Source organism: Sebastes fasciatus, chromosome 1 (assembly GCF_043250625.1).
Source record: "Sebastes fasciatus isolate fSebFas1 chromosome 1, fSebFas1.pri, whole genome shotgun sequence".
NCBI lineage: Eukaryota > Metazoa > Chordata > Actinopteri > Perciformes > Sebastidae > Sebastes > Sebastes fasciatus.
Window position 1 is genome coordinate 36,383,160 of NC_133795.1, and position 22,005 is coordinate 36,405,164.

Consider the following 22,005-nt stretch of genomic DNA (forward strand, 5'->3'; position numbering starts at 1 on the left):
TGTCCCCAGAGTTACAAGAAGCCAGCAGACCAAAGGGCCTTTTCCTATCATACCACCTTCTTATGGAATGATTTCCCTTAACATCACACAGTCTGTTTCTGTCTGACTGCCTGCCTCCCCACACACACACACACACACACACACGCACACACACAATTTAAAACTTAAGTGCGTTCTCCCCTCCTCTGTCCAACCTTCAGGTTCTACCTGGTTCTCCTTCAGGGTCTGCAGGTGGAGGAGGTGTGTCCCCGTGTTCTGGCCTCCATCCTGCTGAACTCCACATGTCTGTTCTGCTGTGACCTGAGAGGAGTCAACCTGCTGCTCCCCTCCTTCGTCTCAGCTGTGGAGAACGTGCTGCTCGACAGGTACAAGTACTGCAAATACTACAGTAACTGTGAATACTAGAATCACTACCGTAGACACTGCTACTTTCAATACTTATACTGCAGATACTTAACTACCAATGACAGTTCTGCTGCTCTTGACCTCACAGCCTGATCCGGTCTGATGAGGCCCAGTGAGTCTCACCTGGACCAGGTTCTTGTGAGGAGCAATGTCAGATTCTGTTGTTTGTTTTTCCTAAAACATAATTTAAACAAACTGTAGTAGGCTATAGTTTTTTACAGTCAGGGGTTAGCGGGCTCCCGCCTCTGACATCACACAGGACCCCATGTCTCTCTCTAAGGATGGTGGGTTCACGTTGTCCCATGTTATTTCTTTAGGCTGAGCTGGACCCAGAACCCTGTGGGTACCAGCTCATTTCACCAGTTTTTTCACTTTTACTTTGAACTGATCTATTGAGCGCACAAATCCCTTCTCCTCCAGTTTATCTCGAATGACTTTATAAGCGTCACTTTTTTTGTGGACTTTATTTAGCATATTGCGTATGTTCCCTTCGGCCCAGATCAGAAGCAAACATCGGACTTCTGCAGAAGTCCAAGTCAGTCCTCTCCAACTCATGCTAACATGTTGTTTACCTGTGTCCATCTCAACAACTAACCGTGCAGGCCTAGTTCAATTCGTGCAATTGGGTCGAAGTATGTTCTCACTGCCATCAAACCGCACTAGGGTCTGCGTGGAAACATGGTTGTTTTGGTCCACACCAGAGCATGATTACTGCGTTCACAACTGCCAAAACAAACCGCACCAGGGTTTGAACCGCGCCAGAGTTTACAGTTTAAACGGACTAAATGTTGGCTTGTGAAAGCGACCAAAAAATACAAAATTATTAGCATCAAAAGTACAATATTTCCCTCTGAGATGAAGTGGAGTAGTAGTATAAAGTAGCAGAAAATGGAAATTGTCAAGTAAAGTATTAGTATCTTAAAATTGTACTTAAGTAAAGTACTTAGTACTTAGTTACTTCTGAAACTGCATATCTGAAACCTAAAGGAGGCGAAATTTTGAATCATCCAGCAGTAATGTCTTCATGAAGGCTGTAACCAACACCTGACGTAGTCATACAATCACTGACTCTACTCCTACAGGTACAGACAAGTGTGACTGCAGGTAAATCTCTCTCTGTCTGTGTGTGTCTCTCGCCCAGAGAGCTGTTGAGGTTCAAGAGTTTTGTGAGTCCGGTGGATTTGAGGCGAGCCTCCATCCTGGTCCTGCTGTCCCTGCTGCCCCTCCCTCTGCAGTTTGGATCTGCCCAATCAGAGGTCAGCTTCTATCCACCCTGTTAAACACCTACACACACCTGTGCAGACCTGACCTGGACCTCACAGGTGAAGTAAGAACACCCATTAATAACCACAGATACAGTAACAGTCAGCTGTGTGTGTGTGTGTGTGTGTGTGTGTGTGTGTGTGTGTGTGTGTGTGTGTGTGTTCAGGTGTTATTGGACGGGCGGTTCAGTGGTGATGATGTCACAGCAGGTAGCTTCCTGTCTCTGAAGCCCCGTCTCATCGGTGTTCTGATTGGAGCTCTGCAGACGGAGACCAACACCTCCAACACACAGATAATACTGGGTCAGTTTCACATCCTGATCATTCATTCACTCATTGATTCATTCAGTCACTCATTCACCTCCAACACACAGATAATACTGGGTCAGTTTCACATCCTGATCATTCATTCACTCATTGATTCATTCAGTCACTCATTCATCTCCAACACACAGATAATACGGGGTCAGTCATAGATTTCTGCTTAAAGTTTAAAACCACTCCCACCGGAGGGGAAAAACAATCAGTGCCACAATATGCAACCAAGGGCTGAAACACTATAATAAATGCCTTTAGCTAGCTAAACACATTAGATTTAAGCATGTCAAAGAATTATTTTAGCACCGTACGTCTACCAGGGGTGCAGTTGATGACTAAAATGATGGTGGATGATGATGAAGTTAGCTGTTAGCTAATGTTAGCTATGTTAGCTAAGCTACTGTAGTTAGCTAAGGCCCTTGCAAATATAATATATACTGCATATTTCTGATTTATCCAAATTCCACTATAACACAAGCGATGTTATATAGCCTAGTACATTTTATATAATGAAATCTGAAACCTGCGTTTGCTTTAGAGTTGAAAGCAATGTCGGTCACATCAACTGACCACTAGACCGACTAGACTGGCCGCTATAAGCCACAAAGGAAGCTCGAAGCTGTACTAACAGATGCAAACTGTATTACCGTGTTTTATACACAAACTCACTGCAGGATAATCCTCCGTCCGTGGTGCCTCCCTTCGTGTGCGCCGGCAAGCTGAACAGTTTTTTGACGGCAGTGGAAATGTTGTTTTTGAAAGGCTAAATGCCAACAAATAAGAATTGAAGCAGAATATTTTGTTTAATAAAAACATGTTGTGAGTTTTGGAAATGATAACATTTATCTTTTTTCAATTAAGTTTGACTTTTTGACTTTACAACACTCGTTCTATAGCCCTAGAACGAATGCAAACTGTATTATACACACAGACTCATTACAGGATAATGGTGCACATTTGAAACCATACCACGGTAACAATAAAAATACAGTCGGCACTGTCGTTGGTGCGCGACCATATTCCTCTGTTTAACACATTCTACCCATAATTCAGAAACCCTTTATGTTTTTTAATTCTTCTTTTTCATTTTTAAAGTTTAAGGTTATTGGCGAGTGAAAGATGCAAGTGCTACAGCCACCACTAGGCTTCAGCAATTGTGCTCTGTGTCTATCTGTAAAACATGTAGCAGTGCATTGTGGGTTTGTTACTCTGTCAGACTCTACTGTTTTCATTCTGTCAGACTCTACTGTGTTACACTCTCCGCGTTCACACAGCCTGATTGAATTCTGTTTTGTGTAGCGGCCATGTTGAACCTGGTTCAGGACTCGGCTCTGTTAGAGGCTGCAGGACAAACTCAGCAGGTGAGTCCACTCACATCTATTGACATCTACTGAAACTCGACTGACACACAATATGTCAGATCAGATGAACATCATTACATAACAGAAATCAGATTTTGAATGTTAATGAGTATAGGAACACTTTTCAGGTTGACAGTTAACCGTTTTATTCAGCCTCTTTTGAGGGAACATAAACAAAAAGAACCGTCTATATGTCATATTGTAAATTCTGATTTGTTGTTTTAATATTACACATTTTCTTAATGATCTTTACTGCACAGTGTCTTGTTGTCTTTCACTCAGTCTTGTAATGTTTGTGGTGTTCATGGAATCCCTGGACTTCAGATAATATTCATGAGGTCTTATTATTAACATATTTATGTAGATGAATATTAAAAAATAAATAAAATAAAATACATCCCCAGAGCTTTTAGAAAAGTGCTGAAGAAAAGTATGGCTTTTCATGAAAAAATAAATATTGTGATTGTGAATGAATCACTTAAAAAATGTTGGTGGGTCCAAAATTCATGTTTTGTTTATCTCCGTGGAAGATATCTGACGTTCGGTTCTCATTTCTAACAAGGCTTGTGAGCCGATAGTATAACAACGTTGGTATCACGTGGTACCTCTGGGTCATCAGTTAGTGTGGAAAAAACGGATAAATGACTGAGATTGAGGGTCAGTGCCTGACAACGACTTGTTTTGAAGTGAATGCAATGGAACGGGAGAGGGAGAATACGACATCTAGTGGCTGAATGTTATGAATGTTATCAATAGCACCTTTAAACTACTAAATTTGACTTAAATCCAACAATCAGCCTGCAGGTGTCGCCAACAGGACTTTACACTGTTACTCTGGGTTTCTATACCCCTGCGACAATGTGGTCGGGGGTAAAAATATATATAATATAATATAAAATTATAATATAATTTAATATATACCGCTCAGCGTGTTTGTCCTTCTGTCCGTCTGTCCGTCCTTCCCTCCATTTGCGTGTCACACTTTCGTTTCCGGAGCAGAACTCGGAAACTATTTCACTTAGGAACCTCAAATTATGTGTGATGGTTGACAGTGTGGTCTAGTTGTGCCTTTTGGGGGTTAGAAGTCCAGGGTGCCCAAAATTTGTAAAATTTTTCCAAAAGGGCAAAACCTTTTGCTCTACTTTAGTAGGGATCAAGCAGTGAGTGGGGGTATGTTAGCCATGCTCACTTTACCCTTGTCTTTTACTATCAGGAAAAACCAAAACACTTCATCTACTTTTGTTTTCAGGAAACTGAGTCTCAGCAAGGAGGAGCTAGTAGACCCAGATGGATCGGGGGGCCAGTGCAAATAGATGGACCAGAGGAACCGGTAGTTAACTATGCTGATTGGATTTTAGTTAAGTTTAACTGACTTTTATAACATTGATCGTCATGTCATGGAAATCTACGTGTGTGTGTGTGTGTGTGTGTGTGTGTGTGTGTGTCTGTCTGTGTGTGTGTTCGTGTGTGTGCTTACATTGCCATGGTAACCAGCCGTTCAGTCAGACGCAGCATCGATCCTGTGGGTTCAATTTGTGCGCCTGCTGACTCAGCGTCTGACGGCTCAGTGGAGGAATGACTCAGCAGTTTGTCTGTCTGCACTGGAAGTACTGGGAGGACTGGCTAAGGTGGGCACACACACACACACACACACACACACACACACACCATTAACTGTAAACGTTATTATGACGTTACTCTCTCCTGTTGGCCTGCAGGTGAAGGTTAGTGTGGAGGAAAGTGAGAGGATGCGAGCGGTCACTTCAGTTTGTTGTTACATCGTGTTTCAGTGCAGTCGTCCTCCTCCGCTTCACTCCAGAGATCTGCACTCCATCATCGTTGCTGCTTTCTACTGTCTGAACGTCTGGTTAACTGAACACCCCGCCATGCTCGACCACCAGGTAACTAACCGACAGGTGACAAACTGCCAGGCGGCTAACTCACTATACGTTTGCGTTAACAAGATCTGTCTGGCAGCCTCCCCCGCCATCTGATCCCACTCACCAGCACTGTAGGTGGTGATCAGTTGACAGCTCTGCTCCTCTCTTCACCCGAGTGTTCAAGACATGCGGCCGCAGATCTGATGATACAACCACAAAGACGATCATCGATCTTTTCCACCTGCTGAAGTCCACCACCAACGCCTTCGTCTTGCCAGTGTTAGGCTGCAGGTGCTTCTGCTCACACCACTCAATGAAGTCCATGAGTCCACAACGCTCCTTTTCTCAGCGTCCTTCAGCCAACATTGCGGAGTTGTTGGAGAACTTCTGCAGGTGGCAGGACTTGGAGTTGTAGCTGAAGTCCGAGGTGTAGAGGGTGAACAGAAATGGGGACAGGACTGTGGTTTGCGTGTATTAAATGTACAGTTATGTTGTTTTCAGGAGTGTTTGTTGGAGATCCTGGAGATCGTAGAATTGGGGATTTCAGGCAGTAAGTCCAGACAGGAACAGGAAGTGAGGTGTAAAGAGGAGAAAGAACTGAACCCGGCCTCTCTGAGGGTGAAGGAGGCTGCAGAGGCCACGCTGAGCTGGTGAGCAAAACAAACACACATGTAAAGGTACTAGATGTTTTAAAATAAGAGCTGTTTTTCATCTCCACTACCTTAATCACTTGAGTGATCAGACCAGAGTTCACATCCGGTACTTTGGCCTGTTGGTTACAAAGGATATTTTCACAGTTTGCTGAATTATTGAAATAATGTTTGTGCAATTAGTTGTGTATATATCTGGTTAATATGATAATGATGATCAGCTGTGGTAGAAGGAGGTGGTGAGACTAAGTGTCTACTTGTGTAGAGTGGGACATCGGTACAGTCTTTGATCTCACGTCGTTGATATTTTTTGTATGTTAAAATGTGAAAATAAATGAGCTGAAATGAAGGCAGCGATATCTGTGACTGTGACTGTTGCAATTTAGACATGGATTGGAAAAGAACAGGCCACTACAGGCTCTTTCTGAACCGAGACCATGATCTTTCCCTGACGTGAAGCAGGTTTGAGTTGCCTTGTCTTAACCTGTAGTTGCCATGCGCAGATCAGATCAGATCAGATTCAGACATAATTCAGATTAGATTCAGACCAGATACGGCCTGATTCTAAAACTAGTCAGGGGGGACCGATTCAGGGCTAAAGTCGGGCCAACCCCGAACAGTATCTGCACCAGTCTGATCTTTATTCATATCTCAGTGTTATGCAGGTTTCGGGGGCCTTCCCATTCCTTGGAGGCCTGCTGGATGAGGACGCTCTGATTGGCTCCACCATGAGTGATAGCAGTGTGAAGAAGTTCAGATATTTTGTGGTGGACAGCTCAGTGATCCTGGCCATGCTGGAACAACCACAGGGACCTGAACAGGGTCAGTCCTGACTCACTGATCCTGAACCACATATAGACGGAAACACAGATGCTCATACAGCAGGAACACAATGAAACCAAAAAGCTCCCTGACCTTTCCCCTGTCATCATCAGTCCAACATTTCCACATGACAAAATCAAAATAATCTCTAAATGAACTCAAAAGTGTTTAACAGCATTTGACGACACAAACTGAGAGGCTGATGTAACTTCCTCTTGCAGCTCTTTTGTTTCTTGATGTTGCTTTTGATTCACTTTCTGTTGATCAACTAATCGATCAATCAACTAATCCTAATGTTCATAAAATCCTAATGTGTCTAATGGTGTGTGCAGCGACATGTCCGTCGATCACAGTGCTGATCAGAGGACCGTCAGGAGGTCACACATGGACTCTACAGCTCCACCTGCAGCCCAGAGAGGGAAGAACCGACACACAGGTGACCACTCCCATCAATGACAAAAAATGACAATAAAATACATAATAATAGGCTTGAGATCAGTGTTTTATCTCTCCTGTCTGTTGATCTACTTTAGCAAACTCTGATCCCAGAACAGCGCGGTTTAGCCCAGGAGGATGCTGGGATACGATGTGGTGTCAAACATCAGCTGTTTCCTGAAAACATGGACAGAGTTGCTTCAGTTAAAGCAGATCTGAGTATTCCAACTCTGCACGAGACCGTTACTGAGGAGGTATGAACCTGGTTCAACCCAGATCCAGATCCTGCTGGATGTCACAGAACTTTCTGAAGCTACATTAAAGTCAGACAGGTGTTCTTTACCTGTCTGTCTGTAAGGAATTAGCACCTGCAAACTCCTCCTCCTCCTCCGTCAGGTGCAGCAGCAGCTGGAGTGTCTGCAAGCAGCGTTGAAGAGGCAGCGACGGGTCGAGGCTCGGCCGCAGGTGAGCGGGCGATCGGTCGTCATGAAGACCTGCAGGCCGCCGCCTCCCATTACCAACTTCCAGACGGCGAGACTCTTCCTGTCCCACCTGGGCCTGCTGACACCTGAGACCCTGAAGGTACTGAGGACTGGACAGAGATTGATTCATTGATTCATTTAGATCTGTCTGTTGCCTCACCCGTCTGTCTCACCTGTCTGCCTCTCACTTGTCCTCTGTAGAATCCAGGTACCAGCGGTGTCCCGGCTCAGTTGGTGTCTCTGGACTCGTCCCTTCCAGGTCTCTCTGAGGATCTGAGACGTCTGGACCAGCTGCCGTCAAGAAACTTTGACTATGCTTTCGTGTTCTACATGAGAGCAGGACAGAGGACAGCTGCTGAGGTCAGATACACCTGTCTGTCTCACCTGTCTGTCTGTCTGTTAGCTGCTGAGATCATTCAATATGCTTTATTGGCCTGAGTGTAACAATGACAATATCGTCAAAGCGTCAAGAAATAATGAGATTATAAAGAAAAAGGTGCAAATTAATAAAATCAAGAAAATAGCAGGAAACAATTAACCCTTGTTTGTTTGAGAGAGACTGTGGAAGTTGTTAGTGTGTTTGTGTTGATGTTGTTTTTGTTGCTCTCACATTTGGGTATTTCCCCAAGTAAATATGGGTGTTTCTCTACGTCTGTTAGGTGTTCAAATTCAGGGTGTATTTTTATTATATTGGGAAAATGTTCATTTCTCAGAGCCTGGTATTTGGGGCATGAGGTGAGGAAATGAAGTTCTGACTCTACGTCTTGTCTGTTACACTGGGAGCAGAGCCTCTCGTTTGGCAGCCAGCTCTGTCTATGCCGACCCTTCTCTGTAGCTAGGCTGTGCTCACTGAGTCTGTACATAGTCAAAGCTTTTCTTAATTTAGGATTTTTTACTGTGGTCAGATAATTTGCTAATGTGAAGTCTCTCTTTAGATCACATTTAATAGTGTTTTACTTGTTTCCTTCCAATACGTGACATAGTTTTATTTTTGTTGGTTGATAATTTGGTTTGGTTTGATTGGGTTGGTATTGTGGTCCTTCTGGCCTGTCTCTGTCTCTTATGGTACGTGTCCACAGTGGCGTTTTCAGACGTGAGGCACCGCCTCGCTTCCAAGCATCGGACGCTTGATCGGCTGCCACTAGGCACCTGATTGGACGAACGCTTTCCCTCGTGGGCTGCTGCTCCCAGCTTTCAACCCGGAACCAACATGGTGGCTCAGAAACTTTTTTCTCTTATGTTACGAAAATAGTTTAACGAAATGTGTTTCTGAAAACGTACAGTATGCAAGATTAAAGCCTTGTAATTGCTGAATCTGTCTTTATTTTAGATCGACAACAGTTAGTTTAAACATTTCTCGGGAGTTCCAAAAGTGGCGAGTCTCAACAGACGCCCCTGATTTACATAAAATAGCCTAGACCTCAACTTTATGCAAATGAGGAGCAGCCACCCCACTACCAGAATACATTGTACGGCTGCTTTCATAGACAATGACTGGGAAGCGGGGAAGTACGGATCGTGTGGACACCGTCATGCCTGGTTCACACTACAGGACTTTAGCCCTGATTTTCCACTCGCCAACAGTTTTTGGAGCTCCCCGACAAAAAGCCCCAGATGGGAGGCAAATAATTGGTTTGGCGCTCGAGCACTGTGTGAGAACTGTTCAAGGACGCAAGCTGAGAGGCTCGATGCTGCATCGGGGACACTTTCCAGATATCTAGCATGCTAAATATCTGGACATGTTGGGGAGTCTGTCGGGGAGCTACAACCAATGAGAGCGCAAGACACAGGTTGAGGGGAAACCTGTGGGATGGGTCACCTGTAACTGTGTGTGCTATGTGTAGCATTTGCAACACGCACCAGAGTTATTGTTGCACCTAGGATGTTGGATGTTTGCATGAATAAACATAGCGACTGATCTTCATAGGGGAAATAGTAAAGACGTGTGGAAATAGGCTATTATGTGAACACGTGCCAATGATAACATCACTTCCTGAATGTTCTTTTCGTGACAAAATGGAGTGTGAAAACCACAACGACTTCAAGTCTCCCGATTACAAGACAGCAAGTTGTGTAGTGGGAACAGTACAGCCATCTCACCACTTTGAAAGCTATGTAGTGTGAACTTGGCTTAACCAGTCCGTCTCTTTGTAGATCCTGACGAACGTGGGGTCCAGCTGCAGCGTCCCGTCTCACTTCCTCGACTTCCTGTCATCTCTTGGTCAGCCGGTGGAGGTGGGGCGACGACAGGGGGGCGGGGTCAACACCAACAGTTCAGGTCAGTGCTCTGATTGGTCACTTCTCATCAACAGGACACTGTCAGAGGTCAGAGGTTACCTGAGGTCACTCTGTTCGTCTTGATCGTTGATTGATTGCTTTCTGTCTTCCAGAATTCCCTGCTGTGCTGGGCGACAGTGGAGGGGGCGTGTTTAATGGTGAGAGGTTCGTCCTGATGTACGCCAATGCTCTGACAGAGATCACCTTCATCGTCCCCTCCTCATCATACAGTGAGTGTCTGATGATCTAATAATAGTCACTAAACTCTTCTGTATTGACCATATGAGGAGAGGTGGTGACATAGAAATAGAATAGGAGTAGGACGGACATTCCCAATGTAGTAGGGTGGTTGGAACGGCTGCCATTTTTATGTGTACTGTCGCCATTGCAACGTTGTAGCGGGCTCATTTCCGTATAGACCAAAGTGACTAATGGCCAGTTGCGGACTCACTGAGGTGTGGTTTTGCAATAACGATTCAAACCAGCAGTGGAGTAGTAAGTCATGTTAGAAAGCATAGAGAGCCAGAGTAAATGAGTACAATTTAACGACTTAATGCTTCAGCCACAAACTGTTGTCTCAGTGGAGGAAAGCACATTTCTATCGCCATGTGAGTGACAACTTTGTTCGCCTCATTTTCTGTTACCAGTATGGTATTAAAGTATGGCGGAATTAGCAAGCTAGCTAACTTGTCAGCTGTCCGCCAGTTAGATAGCTAGTAGTTGCTGAAAGGCAACAGTGGGCTGGTGGCCAGCGGCAGCGCTGAGTCCAACGGTCCTTCCGCCTCACTCCCCGCCGCTTCGGAGAAGGACAAGCTACCAACGAGCTGCGACCACACTTTACGGCCCCAATGACGCATGTTCTTTTGTCACCATAAAAGCTAACAACTAACAGTTCAATGTCCGTTCTACTCCTATTCTATTTCTATGGTTGGTGCCATATAAGGACACGTAGTACCATAGAATGAGAGGTGGTACCATATAAGGAAACATGTGACCATATAAGGAGAGGTATGACCATATAAGGAAAAGTGGTATCATATAAGGAGAGGTGGTACCATTTAGGAAAGGTGGTACTTTTTACTTTATTAAATTCTTCTTTTTGTTTTGTTTAAAGCGGCTGATTTGTCGAAGAGTCCAGACAAGGCGGAGCCTCCGACTGAGCTGCCATCCAACTTGAGTCTTTCTGAGCCAAGCCAAGACTCCGCCCCTCAACCCACAGTATGGACCTTCAAAATAAAAGCTTTTTCATGTCGTTATGACTTATCTTTATTTCTGTCAGTCTCTGAGCTTTCTGTTTGTCCAGAGTTCTCCAGTTGAAGACATGAAGTCTTTTCGTTTTGTGTTGTCATCTGTCGCCTCTGAATCCAAACTCCTGATAGTCTGGGTCGAACGCTTCGAGGATATCGGTAACTAACTTTATATCAACATTATAATAAGTAGTTATATTAGTAATTATAATAATTTAGTATTGTTCTAACTAGTACCAGTATAAATGAGTGCACAAAGCCAGATGAGATCAGTTGTTTGGTCAGAATAAACCAGTCCAAAATAGATTGGGGAGTGACAATAAGCCGTAGTTTTCTGGAGTGATGAAGTGAGAACAGATTTGTGACTTTGTGTTTCAGAGAGTTTCCCTCTGTCCGACCTGCTGTCAGAGATGAAGGCAGAAACACCGACCAGGTGAAACATCCAAATACACTGTAACAAACTGCTTCAGTCTCATTAATGACAAAACTGTCTCTCTGTCTGTCAGTGCGTCAAATGTCCAGCTGATCTTTGTCCATCCTCTGAAAACTGGACTCTACCGGATCCATTTCCATGGAAACACCACCAGCAAGTTCAGTTTGGTTGTCCCATTGGTCAGCGGGAGTGTGGTCAGCAAGAGGTCTTTGGGTATGTCTGACTGACTGTCTGTCTGTCTGTCTGTCTGTCCCCACATAGAGGAGATCAATACCAGAGGGAAGTAGACTAGGTGGAATATTAGTGGTGTGCTTTAACCAAAATCCTGACTTGAAAATAACTAAATAGATATTGGATTGTGACAAGTTGTAAGAGGTGGCAAATAGACCCCCCAAATTTGGAGGGAGCAAAAAGGTATGGTCACTAGAGGTATGGAAGACCAGAGTGGAAGTAAAACCTTCATTGCTTCATTTGGGCCCAGACCTTTAAAGGAATACTTCAACCCCAAAATGATTATTAGTATATCAAATACTTACCCCGTTACCTTGAATTCATGAAGAAAACATAGTTTTTCTCACATGCCTCCACGGCGAACGAAGACAACTACAACCACAACTTGTTCAGTATAATCCAGGTCTCATTTATCCAGTCTTATGCTCACTACTTCCCAAGCACATGCATCTTTGCTAAAACCTTACTATTTAAAACACTTCTGCATGAATAATAATCGTAGGGACGTGTAGCACGCGTGTGCAAACGTGAGATTGTTTGTGCGTTTTCGGCATAAATGCATTTGTGAAGTAGTGAGCATGCGACTAGATAAATGAGACTTGGATTATACTGCACGAATTGTGTGAGAGTTTATAAACGGATGTTTTGATTTAGTTTTGCTGATGTTAAACGCGGCCCCCACACTTTTGTCCGTTATTTGATTCTTCGTTCACCGTGGAGGCAAGCAAGAACAGCAACGTTTTCTCCATGAATTCAAGGTAACGCGGGGTGCGTGTAATTAATATACAAATAACCATTTTGGGGGTGAGGATTTCTTTAACTGTGAACGACATCTACAGTCATTGAATATTTGGATGACATGAAGTCGATCTACATGCTAAAGCTCGGAGGGATGACGATGGCACCAACTATCCTGCTGTTCACTGCACCATAATGCTATCTTGTGAAGGTCAGCTGTATTTATCCTCCTACAGATGAAGATAATCTGGATTATTAAATGATACATATAAATGAAAATAATAACCGTCCGTCTTTTATCTCCTCGATAGTCTGGAGGTTTAGTTGGTTATTGTTTAAAGTAGTCAGTTTAGTCTCGTCTTCATCGTGGGACAAAAACCTTTAACGAATGTATTTTCATTAATAAAACACGATTGAAACAGACCTTGTTTCTTTCTCTGTCTCCAGGTTTCCTGGTTAGAGAGACGGTGATCAACTGTTGCCATCGGCGACGGTTAGAGAGTGACTCTGCCCTTCCATCCCATGTCAGAAGGAAGCACATGATCAATGACATCATCCTTCGCTACCGCAGCCGCCGTTCTGAACCCGCCTTTTACTCCGCCCTGTTCCAGGACCCCTGAACCCCTGACCTTTAACCTCTTTGACTGACCCCTGACCTTTAACCTCTCTGACTGACCCCTGACCTTTTATCTCTCCGACCGGCCCCCCTGACCTTTAACCTCTCTGACTGACCCCTGACCTTTAACCTCTCTGACCGACCCCTGACCTTTTATCTCTCCAACCGGCCCCCGTGACCTTTAATCTCTCTGACTGACCCCCGACCTTTGACCTTTCTGACCAACCCCCCATAACCTCTACCTACTGTACACCATAGACTGTATATAAAGATGGACGACATGACAGCTCCCCAAAATTGAAGCCAAAACATCTTGATTGCCAATCATAAGCTGCGGCCGTGCTCGGCTTGTGATTGGGTCGGTCGGGTGTGTGGGCGCGACCAGGATATCGCGGCTCCAGCGCCCCGATCACAACTGCACAGACTCTGGCTCCAAATGATGTCAAAAGCGTGAGATGGCTGCTCCCATATCCGAGATATTTGGGCTTCATTTTACAATGCAAGGAAGTGGAGACTCGTCGTCCATCTATCTATACAGTCTATGCTGTACACCAACAACCAGCTCCACTGTTACCATGGCAACCTGATGTTTTATTTACCATTCACAGATTTAAAAATGTGCTTGTGTGTTTGTCCTTTTTCTGTTTGTCAATCTCAGACAAACAGAATAGTTGAAGTCGCTGCTGAAAAGAGAGAGAGAGAGAGAGAGAGAGAGAGAGAGAGAGAGAGAGAGAGAGAGAGAGAGAGAGAGAGAGAGAGAGAGAGAGAGAGAGAGAGAGAGAGAGAGAGAGAGAGAGAGAGAGAGAGAGAGAGAGAGAGAGAGAGAGAGAGAGAGAGAGAGAGAGAGAGAGAATAAAAATATATATATATATATATATCAGCCTGACAACCCACAGTAGTCATCATGGTAAAAAAGTGTTATTAAGTTTTCTCAAAGTCTGGTGTTTTATGGAGAAAAAAAGCCTGAACTACAGGATTCTCTCTATTATTGTAGATTTGTTAAAAAGGAAAAGTAGTAGGAAGAAATTCCCCAAACTTCCAGTTATCTAACAGCATTTTAAGCATGGGCTTTTTTCTTTGCTCAGATAATGAAACGAAGAAGCTCTTTCACCCCAACAGATATGTGTTTGAGGCTTTGGAGCTCTGAACAAACTGGAAAAGGAGAACACTACATAGACTTGACTCTTTCTATGTTGTTGTCTTTAGTCAAAGAGTGTTAAACTGAATCAAAAACCAACATCTCTGCCGACACCAACGTCAAACAGACGCGAGTGTCAGAAACAACTTTATATACAGCTTTCACACACACACACACACACACACACACACACACACACACACGAAGCATCCTATTGGAGGATTGCATCCTTCAGTAATCAGGCCGTCAGCTGTAGCTCCACCTGTCTTCACTCTTGAAGTAATCAGTGCCGTCTGGTGATCCACCTCATTGTGGCTCTTGTAATGCATCTTACACAAAAATCCAAGAGATTTGATCAATACACACTTTAAATCAATCTCATGTGTTGCAACGAACAAAATAAAAGCACATAAAGAAAGAGATGTAAATATGTAAAGAAAGAGATGTAGAGTCCATGTGGCAAGACGGTTTCGTTCATGTATCCAAAACAGTTTAAAAAGCCATAAATCCACAACAGTTGTTGTGTTTAAAGCTGCATGATACGGTTTGAATGAAGAACAAACAATAGTCCCGTTTGTGTGCTCTCCAGGTTGCTCAGAGAATCACCAAAGCACCACAGCTGTGGTTATACAGAGGAGACAACAAGCCCAGTGGAAATAAAACGTTCTGAACACGGTCTAGAAACAAGTGTTGAGCGTATCGTCAGAGGAATAATACGAGCTGAAGTGGAGAAAAAGAGCGTTCTTCTATCAGTATGTGGGGAAAGAAGTTGGAATTTGTATTCAATATATGAACTTGTGATTGTGTTCAATAACTATGATAACAAAATCCTCATGTCACAACTAATAAGTTATGTTACCTTTTAGTTTTAATCTTTTTTTAGATTGTTTTTAAACAGAGACTGACTGACTCTAAACATGAACACTGGACTTTGTGGTGTTTCAGGAGGAAAGCTGCCTCAGTTATTCTCTCCTAGTCACATTTACTCCATCAGCTTTGTATGATACCCTGGAAAAAAGACAAGCAAAGACTTAGTTCATTCTTGTTTATTGATTATAGAAACCTTCAGTTTGTTCACACATCCCATCAGTAAAGTCTGCTAAATGACTCTTGTTCAATGATTTCACGTACAGATTCATTTTCATCCACACAATCAGTTTGTTTGAGCAGAATCTCAGCGATGTAACAGAGAATAATGATTTCCTTATTGATTATGATCATGATAATTACAGTTTCATTAAACATCTTAGGATCTCGTTTGTACGTCGATCTGGACGACAACATTTAGTCTGCCCAACAAATAAATGTGATTCTAGATATCTTTACAAAAAGTGGTGAGAACAGAATATCTATGATCAGAAATAAATCACTAGACCTTCCTTTAAGACCCGTGCAGTGGAAGAGAAACAACAACAACACACACACACACACACACACACACACACACACACACACACACACATACATATATATATATACAAATATTCATCAAACATTTAGAGCACAGAGAAGTTTACATTTTCATGCAGAGAAATATCAGTTCAGTTGAACAAAGATCATCATGAGCAGTGAAACAGACACAGGAAGGAGCCACCTGAAGACACTCACACATTTTGGACTGAAAACACTTCTTATATTCATATTTTGTTGTTCAACACCGGCCATTTTGGTAGAATGTGACAATAGAATAGAAATAATGTGAATTTGTGGCTAAATTGTTACACAAATAATCAGTGGTCATGTCTATCATGTTTTATGAACAGTTTTTTCCACTTATATCTTAATGTTTGATTGAAAGACAACTTATAATGATCAGATTGCATTCAGTAATAGTAAATGGTGACATTTACTAGTCAGTATATTATACATTTTATACAAGGTGTAAATGTATCATCATGACATACAGTCTGCAGGTTACAAGTATTTCAGCTTGTTATTAAAGCATGTGTATCAAAAGCATTCATCATATAAGTGGTGTGTAACAATATATACATACTTACAAAGTTGACGTCATCACTGATGTTGTTGCTGCCGTGTTTATTCCTAGATGGAGTGTTGATGGAGCAGCTACAATGTTAGCATAGCCTGGCACTGATCGATCCGGACTCCGTTCAGAAAACAAGCATTTTAAAAGTTGTTTGCTTGCTGTGTTGCGGACAGACCCGACAAAGCATGAATTCACTCTTTTTACAAATCAACATCATATTATCGTTATTTCGGCATCATTTTGATCCGTTTATTGATATTAAATCACAGCACAGTGTGTTTATTTTGGGTTCATACCGCAGTAGCGACGTGTGGCTTGCTAATGTGCTTCCTGCTTGGTGTGAATGCACGGTGGTAACACAATACGAAGCACAACGTAACGTAACTTAAACTACTATAAACAATAGCACATGCACAACAACAGCACGATGTAATGATTCAATGAACCGCTGACACAATCCCCAGAAAACATAAACACTGAACTGTTCTCCAGCTTTTCATTTAGAAAGAGCAACAACCAATGAGGAACCTGCAACAGTCGCTGATGAATCCTGTAACTTCATCACTCAGTCAGTCAGTCAGTGACACACTTTAGTGTTTGTAGGGCTGGTCCTCTGCGGTCCAGACACAAATCAGCTCTGTAGCAACAATGATGGACACCAGAGAAGTTTAAGAGTTAAAACACTGAATTTAACCCTTAAATGACTTCTGTCTATTTCAGTTTACACAACTCAGCAGTGACTCCATCATAATAATAAAGCCAAAGTCCAGCATAGAGAGGCTCAGTGAATGTGGTCTGGACTCCGTGGAGGAGAGTCATGGTTTCAGAGACGCTGTAGAAGGACAGAATACCTGCACTGTGATCCAGGTACACTCCTACTCTGGAGGACGGAGGACCTGAGACGGGGGTTTGGACTTTGTTGTACAAAAATATATAACTGTTTTGGTAACAATCTAACGCCCAAGATTTATCATTGTATCCAAAGTAACATTCACTCCCCCCCCCTGCTCTCCTGATACTCTTGTATGCGACTGCTACATCAACTCTTCTCCCTCTCCTCTCCACCTCCCAGTAACAACGTCCAGTCAGACTCTCTCTACTCAGGACCTGACGACAATAGTCAGTGAATCTGTCTGGGTGACTAGAATAAGACTGATGTTGTTTCATAAATGTTGCTTTTCTGTTCCCCTCAGATAATAACAGCTGTGTGTTTGCTGTGTTTGGATCCAGTGTGATTTCTCGTGAATATTGTAAGAATCCAGCTCTGGTCTTGGGCTCTGGTTGTGACAGTAAAACATCCACTTCAGTCACTGTCTGTGAGACGTTTGTCCATTTCTCTCTCAGAACGTCCTGTAGTTTATCTCTGACTTCTGACACAGCCGCCGTCACGTCCTCAAAGTAGCTCAGAGGACGGATATTGATGCTGGATGTAGATTCACTGAGTGGTGACAGTGAGGGGTAGTTAAGAAGAAACTGGTTGTGATCCTCTGTGTGTGACAGCAGCTTCATCTCAGCGTCTCTCCTCTTCAGCTCAGTGATCTCCTGCTCCAGCTTCTCCTGAAGCTCTTTGACTCGACTCACTTCACTTTTCTGCTGGGATCTGACCTGCTGCTTCACATCACAGCTTCTTTTCTCCATGAGACGGATCAGCTCGGTGAAGATCTTCTCACTGTCCTCCACTGCTTTATCAGCAGAGCGATTGACAGCCTCCACCTCCTGTTGGAGCAGCTTCACATCTTTCTCTCTGTCCTGGATCCTCTGTTGGATGTTGAGTCGACTCACCTCCAGCTCTCTCTGCCTCTCGGTCCTTTCTGCTGCAGCTGAGACGGTGTCGTGGCCTTTATGTTCATCCACAGAGCAGAGATAACAGATACACTGCTGATCAGTACGACAGAACATCTTCATCACCTCGTCGTGACGAGAGCAGATGTTCTCCTGGAGCTTCTTGGAGGGCTCCACCAGCTTGTGTTTCTTGAACGGAGCTGAGTCATAATGAGGCTGGAGGTGTCTCTCACAGTAAGAGGCCAGACACACCAGACAGGACTTGAAGGCTTTCAGTTTCCTCCCAGTGCAGACATCACAGGCCACATCTTCAGGTCCAGCATAGCAGTGATCAGCAGGAGCAGCTTGGAGTCCAGTCTTCTTCAGTTCCTCCACTAAAACTGCTAACATGGTGTTTTTCAGCAGGACAGGCCTCGGTGTGAAGGTCTGCCTACACTGAGGGCAGCTGTAGATCTTCTTCTCATCCTCTCCATCCCAGAAGCTTTTAATACAGTTCATGCAGTAGCTGTGTCCACAGGTAGTAGTCACCGGATCCTTCAGTAGATCCAGACAGATCGAACAAGAGAATGACTCTCTCTCCAGCTGAACTCCTTTCTGCGCCATTTCACCTCTCAGTAGCAACGACTGTCTGAGTTTCACTTCCTGAGAACCGACACTAGTTTGAGCTGTGATGTAATCATCATGTGTTATGTTGGTTACACCCACCTTCAAACTGTCGATCTGAAGGGGAGGGAACAAGGAAATAAGAGGACCGGGTTATCAAGTTGTGAATCATTCCAGGACGAGGAGCAGCACGACTGACTACGTCCCAAATCACATACTTTTCCTTTTTACTTCTAGCACACTGCAGCTGCCCTTACAAAGTACGTACTGTTGCATGCAGTATGAATACAATATATCTGCTGTGCAGAGGATTGTGGGTCAGAACAGCCAGAAAAGCATGCTGGCTTTCATACTGTAAAATGTGACCAGATGTAGTGGGACATCCTGGTATTTTTGGCACACTGCATTTGACATACTATGTATTGGGACATAAGAAATCTTTTTTTTCTGTCATACTAAGTAGTATGGTAGAATGGGTTTTGGAACGCACAGTATGTTTCGTCATTTACAAACGGAGCCTCGGTTCAAACCTGCTCCACATTTGAAAACATTTCAGTTTTCAGCTGTAAAATATTTCTTGGCTCCTCAGGCTTTGGTGATGGCTCCACATTTCTCATAAACTCTCCCTCACCCGGGACAGGAACCCGGTGTGGGCAACGGACCGCTGTACGGGCAGCCGTTTACTGACAGGCTAGTGACACATCACACACACTCCTGAGGCTGCAGTGATTGTTTTTAAGAAATCTCATAAGCCATTGTTTTACTGCTTCATTTTTCGTTTTACATAAGAAAGTAGAGATAAGTAACCTAAGCAACTAGTGTAGTAATAATAATAATAATAATTTATACAACACTTGTCAAACTTAAGTACAAAGTTCTTTCCAGATTAAAAGATTTACAGAAAAGAAATGAAAAATAAATCTAAATCTCATGTAACAGCGGGGCAGCTAAGCTGAAATATTCATAACAATTGTGCATTTTGCGATTAAAGCAACAAATTTGGCACAGATGTAGGGTTATATGTCACGAAAATATATAGATATCGGGGCGCTGCCAATTCGGCCCCTGACGGACGCGGCAGCCATTTTCCAAAATGGCCGCAAAATAGGTTGCAGAAAACTGATTTTACGACTCTTGATGATTTCCAAGGTGCGTTCAAGCTGATGAGATCAGATGTCAGAAGATCACAGAAATGATTTTTTTACCTCCTCATTTTTTAAGGGTACTTTTTAAAAGCTTTTAACCTGAGAAAAACATTAAAACCAGATAAAAGGAGCATGGTCACTTCAGGGTCAAACTTCACCCCCATGCCTTCATGGTAGAATGACAACCAATAAAGCAGTAAAACTGACAGAGATAACGCTGGATACATTTATTGGTCGCCAGTAACCTCTAATCACAGTTAAAGTGATGCTGAACTTTGGGTTGTATTGCTAGCAGTAAAACTGACAGAGATGACATGAGAGCTTTTTAGTTGGAGTAAGCACTTCAGGTTCATATGACAATGTTTTATTTTTGCAATGGCCTTCTAATCTGAGCAAAGGAGCTGATATTTGTCCGGTCTCTAACCTGTGACCAAGCTGACTTGGTTGAATTTATAAGGAAACTTAGATCAGTCTCCTGTTGAAATACAGGGTTAAAGAGACACACAAGCTTCTCCACCACGGCAAGGTGCCAACTCCAGTAGGAGTCATTTTTTTGTTTTATTTTTTGATATGCAATAGCACTTTAAAAACATGTATATACTATTGTATAACAGCAAACGCTGGCCGGGTTACGGCATGATACAAGAACTGAGGAAGCGGGTTGCTGGAGGCAAAGTTTGACCAAAAGAAATCCAATTAAATATTCCATTGCCATACTCCAGCACATTGTTTACACTTTGGGATCCACAAATTTGAATGTTTTGGACGTGATTTAAGTGCGCACGTTGTTGGTTTGCTTGGTTTTGCGGAGCGTTTCAGACGGAGGGAGAATACAGGTATATTCAGGCAGGCAGTATGAAAAATAATGTTGCATTGTCAGGGAAAACATAGGGTGGTTCCCCTGAACGTTGGTGAATGAGGGGAGAGATGGACTGGTACCACGGGACATTTTAGAACATTTTCATATTTTTCGTAGGTCTTGTGCTGATCAGCCACCACACTCTAAGAAAAAACATCTGAAGAAAAACAGAAAATGTCCTGGAAGAAAATTACCAGGGGTCTCTTTTATAAAACTGTGCGTAGGATCCATACTAAAAATGTACGTGCGCACAAAAGCCTAAAAATGGCGTGCGGCAAAAAAAAATCAGACTTATAAAACTGTGCGTACGCACACCTGCACGCAATGTTCCCTTTATAAATCACACTCCACCTGGAAATGTGCGCACGTGGATCCGCCTCATATTCCGCCCACTACACGCCCACATTCAACCATAAATGGTCGATGCAAAGCACCTCATGAATGTTTCTGCATGTGAATGAGCCTGTTGTTGATCAGTGGTTCTTTACGGTGAATCACGGCAACTCCCGAGAGGAAGACAGAGAAAAGGAGTTTTTCTGACACAGAGATGGAGGTGTTTGTAGGTGAGGAGGTCTCTGAACACTCGTTCCCCCCTGATTCTCTCATTCACGTCACGTAGTCCTCACAGTGCCGGTATATCCACCAGCACCATGCAGCATGTTCCGAGTCTCACCGCTGTGTTTATATCTTTACAGCAATCACACTGATCCATTCACTTAAAATGATCAAGACAATCAGTAATATCCCCCACCTGGATATCATTAGAAAAAAGGAAGTTTGACAGGTGTACACTATTTATTATTTATTTATTTATTATTTAAGTTTTTATAGTGAACTTGTCCTGCATTATGATTAGGACTGATAATGATAATGCTGATATGGAGTGTAACGATTGTGTGAGAGCTGTCACTGGCTTCATTTACACACTTTGTTAATTTACACAATCCATACTGGTGAAGATGTGCTGGTTGGAGATGACTGGAGGAGGCAGAGTGTGTGGCGCAGCGCGGTGGCGCACTGGAGACAGTCTGATAGTTGCATCGGATAGCCATTTTCATTTTGTCTATATGTATACTGTATCTGTCCCTATCTAATAAACCATAAATAAATGAATAAGTCATGTCATTGTAACCCACCTGATGAATAAGTATACACTGGACTAGTATAACCTAGATTCGTAGAGAGGAATAATGAACAGGAATCGGATACCACAATGAGTAAGCAGAACACAGAATTAAGTTTAAAGGAAAATTATTGTATTGACACAGAATAAATTCACAATTACTGCCGACATTCAGTTTTGTTCAGTTTGAAATGTCTATTGAACTGGGTGC

At 43.2% G+C, this 22,005-nt stretch overlaps 2 protein-coding genes and 1 long non-coding RNA gene across 3 annotated transcripts; 2 read left to right on the forward strand and 1 right to left on the reverse strand.

Moving 5' to 3' along the window:
• The first annotated feature begins 203 nt into the window (after positions 1-203).
• LOC141774422 (uncharacterized) lies at positions 204-4,642 on the forward strand. Its single transcript, XR_012595342.1, has 4 exons — positions 204-365; positions 1,547-1,970; positions 3,285-3,346; positions 4,596-4,642. It is a non-coding gene; the product is annotated as an uncharacterized LOC141774422 (long non-coding RNA).
• LOC141777280 (ral GTPase-activating protein subunit beta-like) lies at positions 4,643-13,170 on the forward strand (the record flags this gene model as incomplete). Its single annotated transcript, XM_074651407.1, has 16 exons — positions 4,643-4,676; positions 4,841-4,974; positions 5,065-5,247; positions 5,728-5,876; positions 6,532-6,698; positions 7,031-7,134; positions 7,232-7,387; positions 7,530-7,715; positions 7,817-7,975; positions 9,770-9,893; positions 10,006-10,122; positions 11,007-11,110; positions 11,196-11,298; positions 11,518-11,572; positions 11,646-11,785; positions 12,989-13,170. Coding segments are annotated over 16 exons (2,088 nt in total), but the record flags the coding sequence as incomplete, so codon positions are not given.
• A 3,783-nt stretch (positions 13,171-16,953) lies between these two features.
• LOC141774443 (tripartite motif-containing protein 16-like) lies at positions 16,954-18,678 on the reverse strand. The gene has a single exon (XM_074647113.1). It carries the CDS (start codon positions 18,665-18,667, stop codon positions 16,994-16,996), a length of 1,674 nt encoding a protein of 557 aa, XP_074503214.1. The 5' UTR covers positions 18,668-18,678; the 3' UTR covers positions 16,954-16,993.
• Positions 18,679-22,005: the final 3,327 nt, after the last annotated feature.

Bases quoted from the DNA above. Each gene is read 5' to 3' on its own strand.
- LOC141774443 (XM_074647113.1), bottom strand. From the start codon at position 18,667: ATGGCGCAGAAAGGAGTTCAGCTGGAGAGAGAGTCATTCTCTTGTTCG.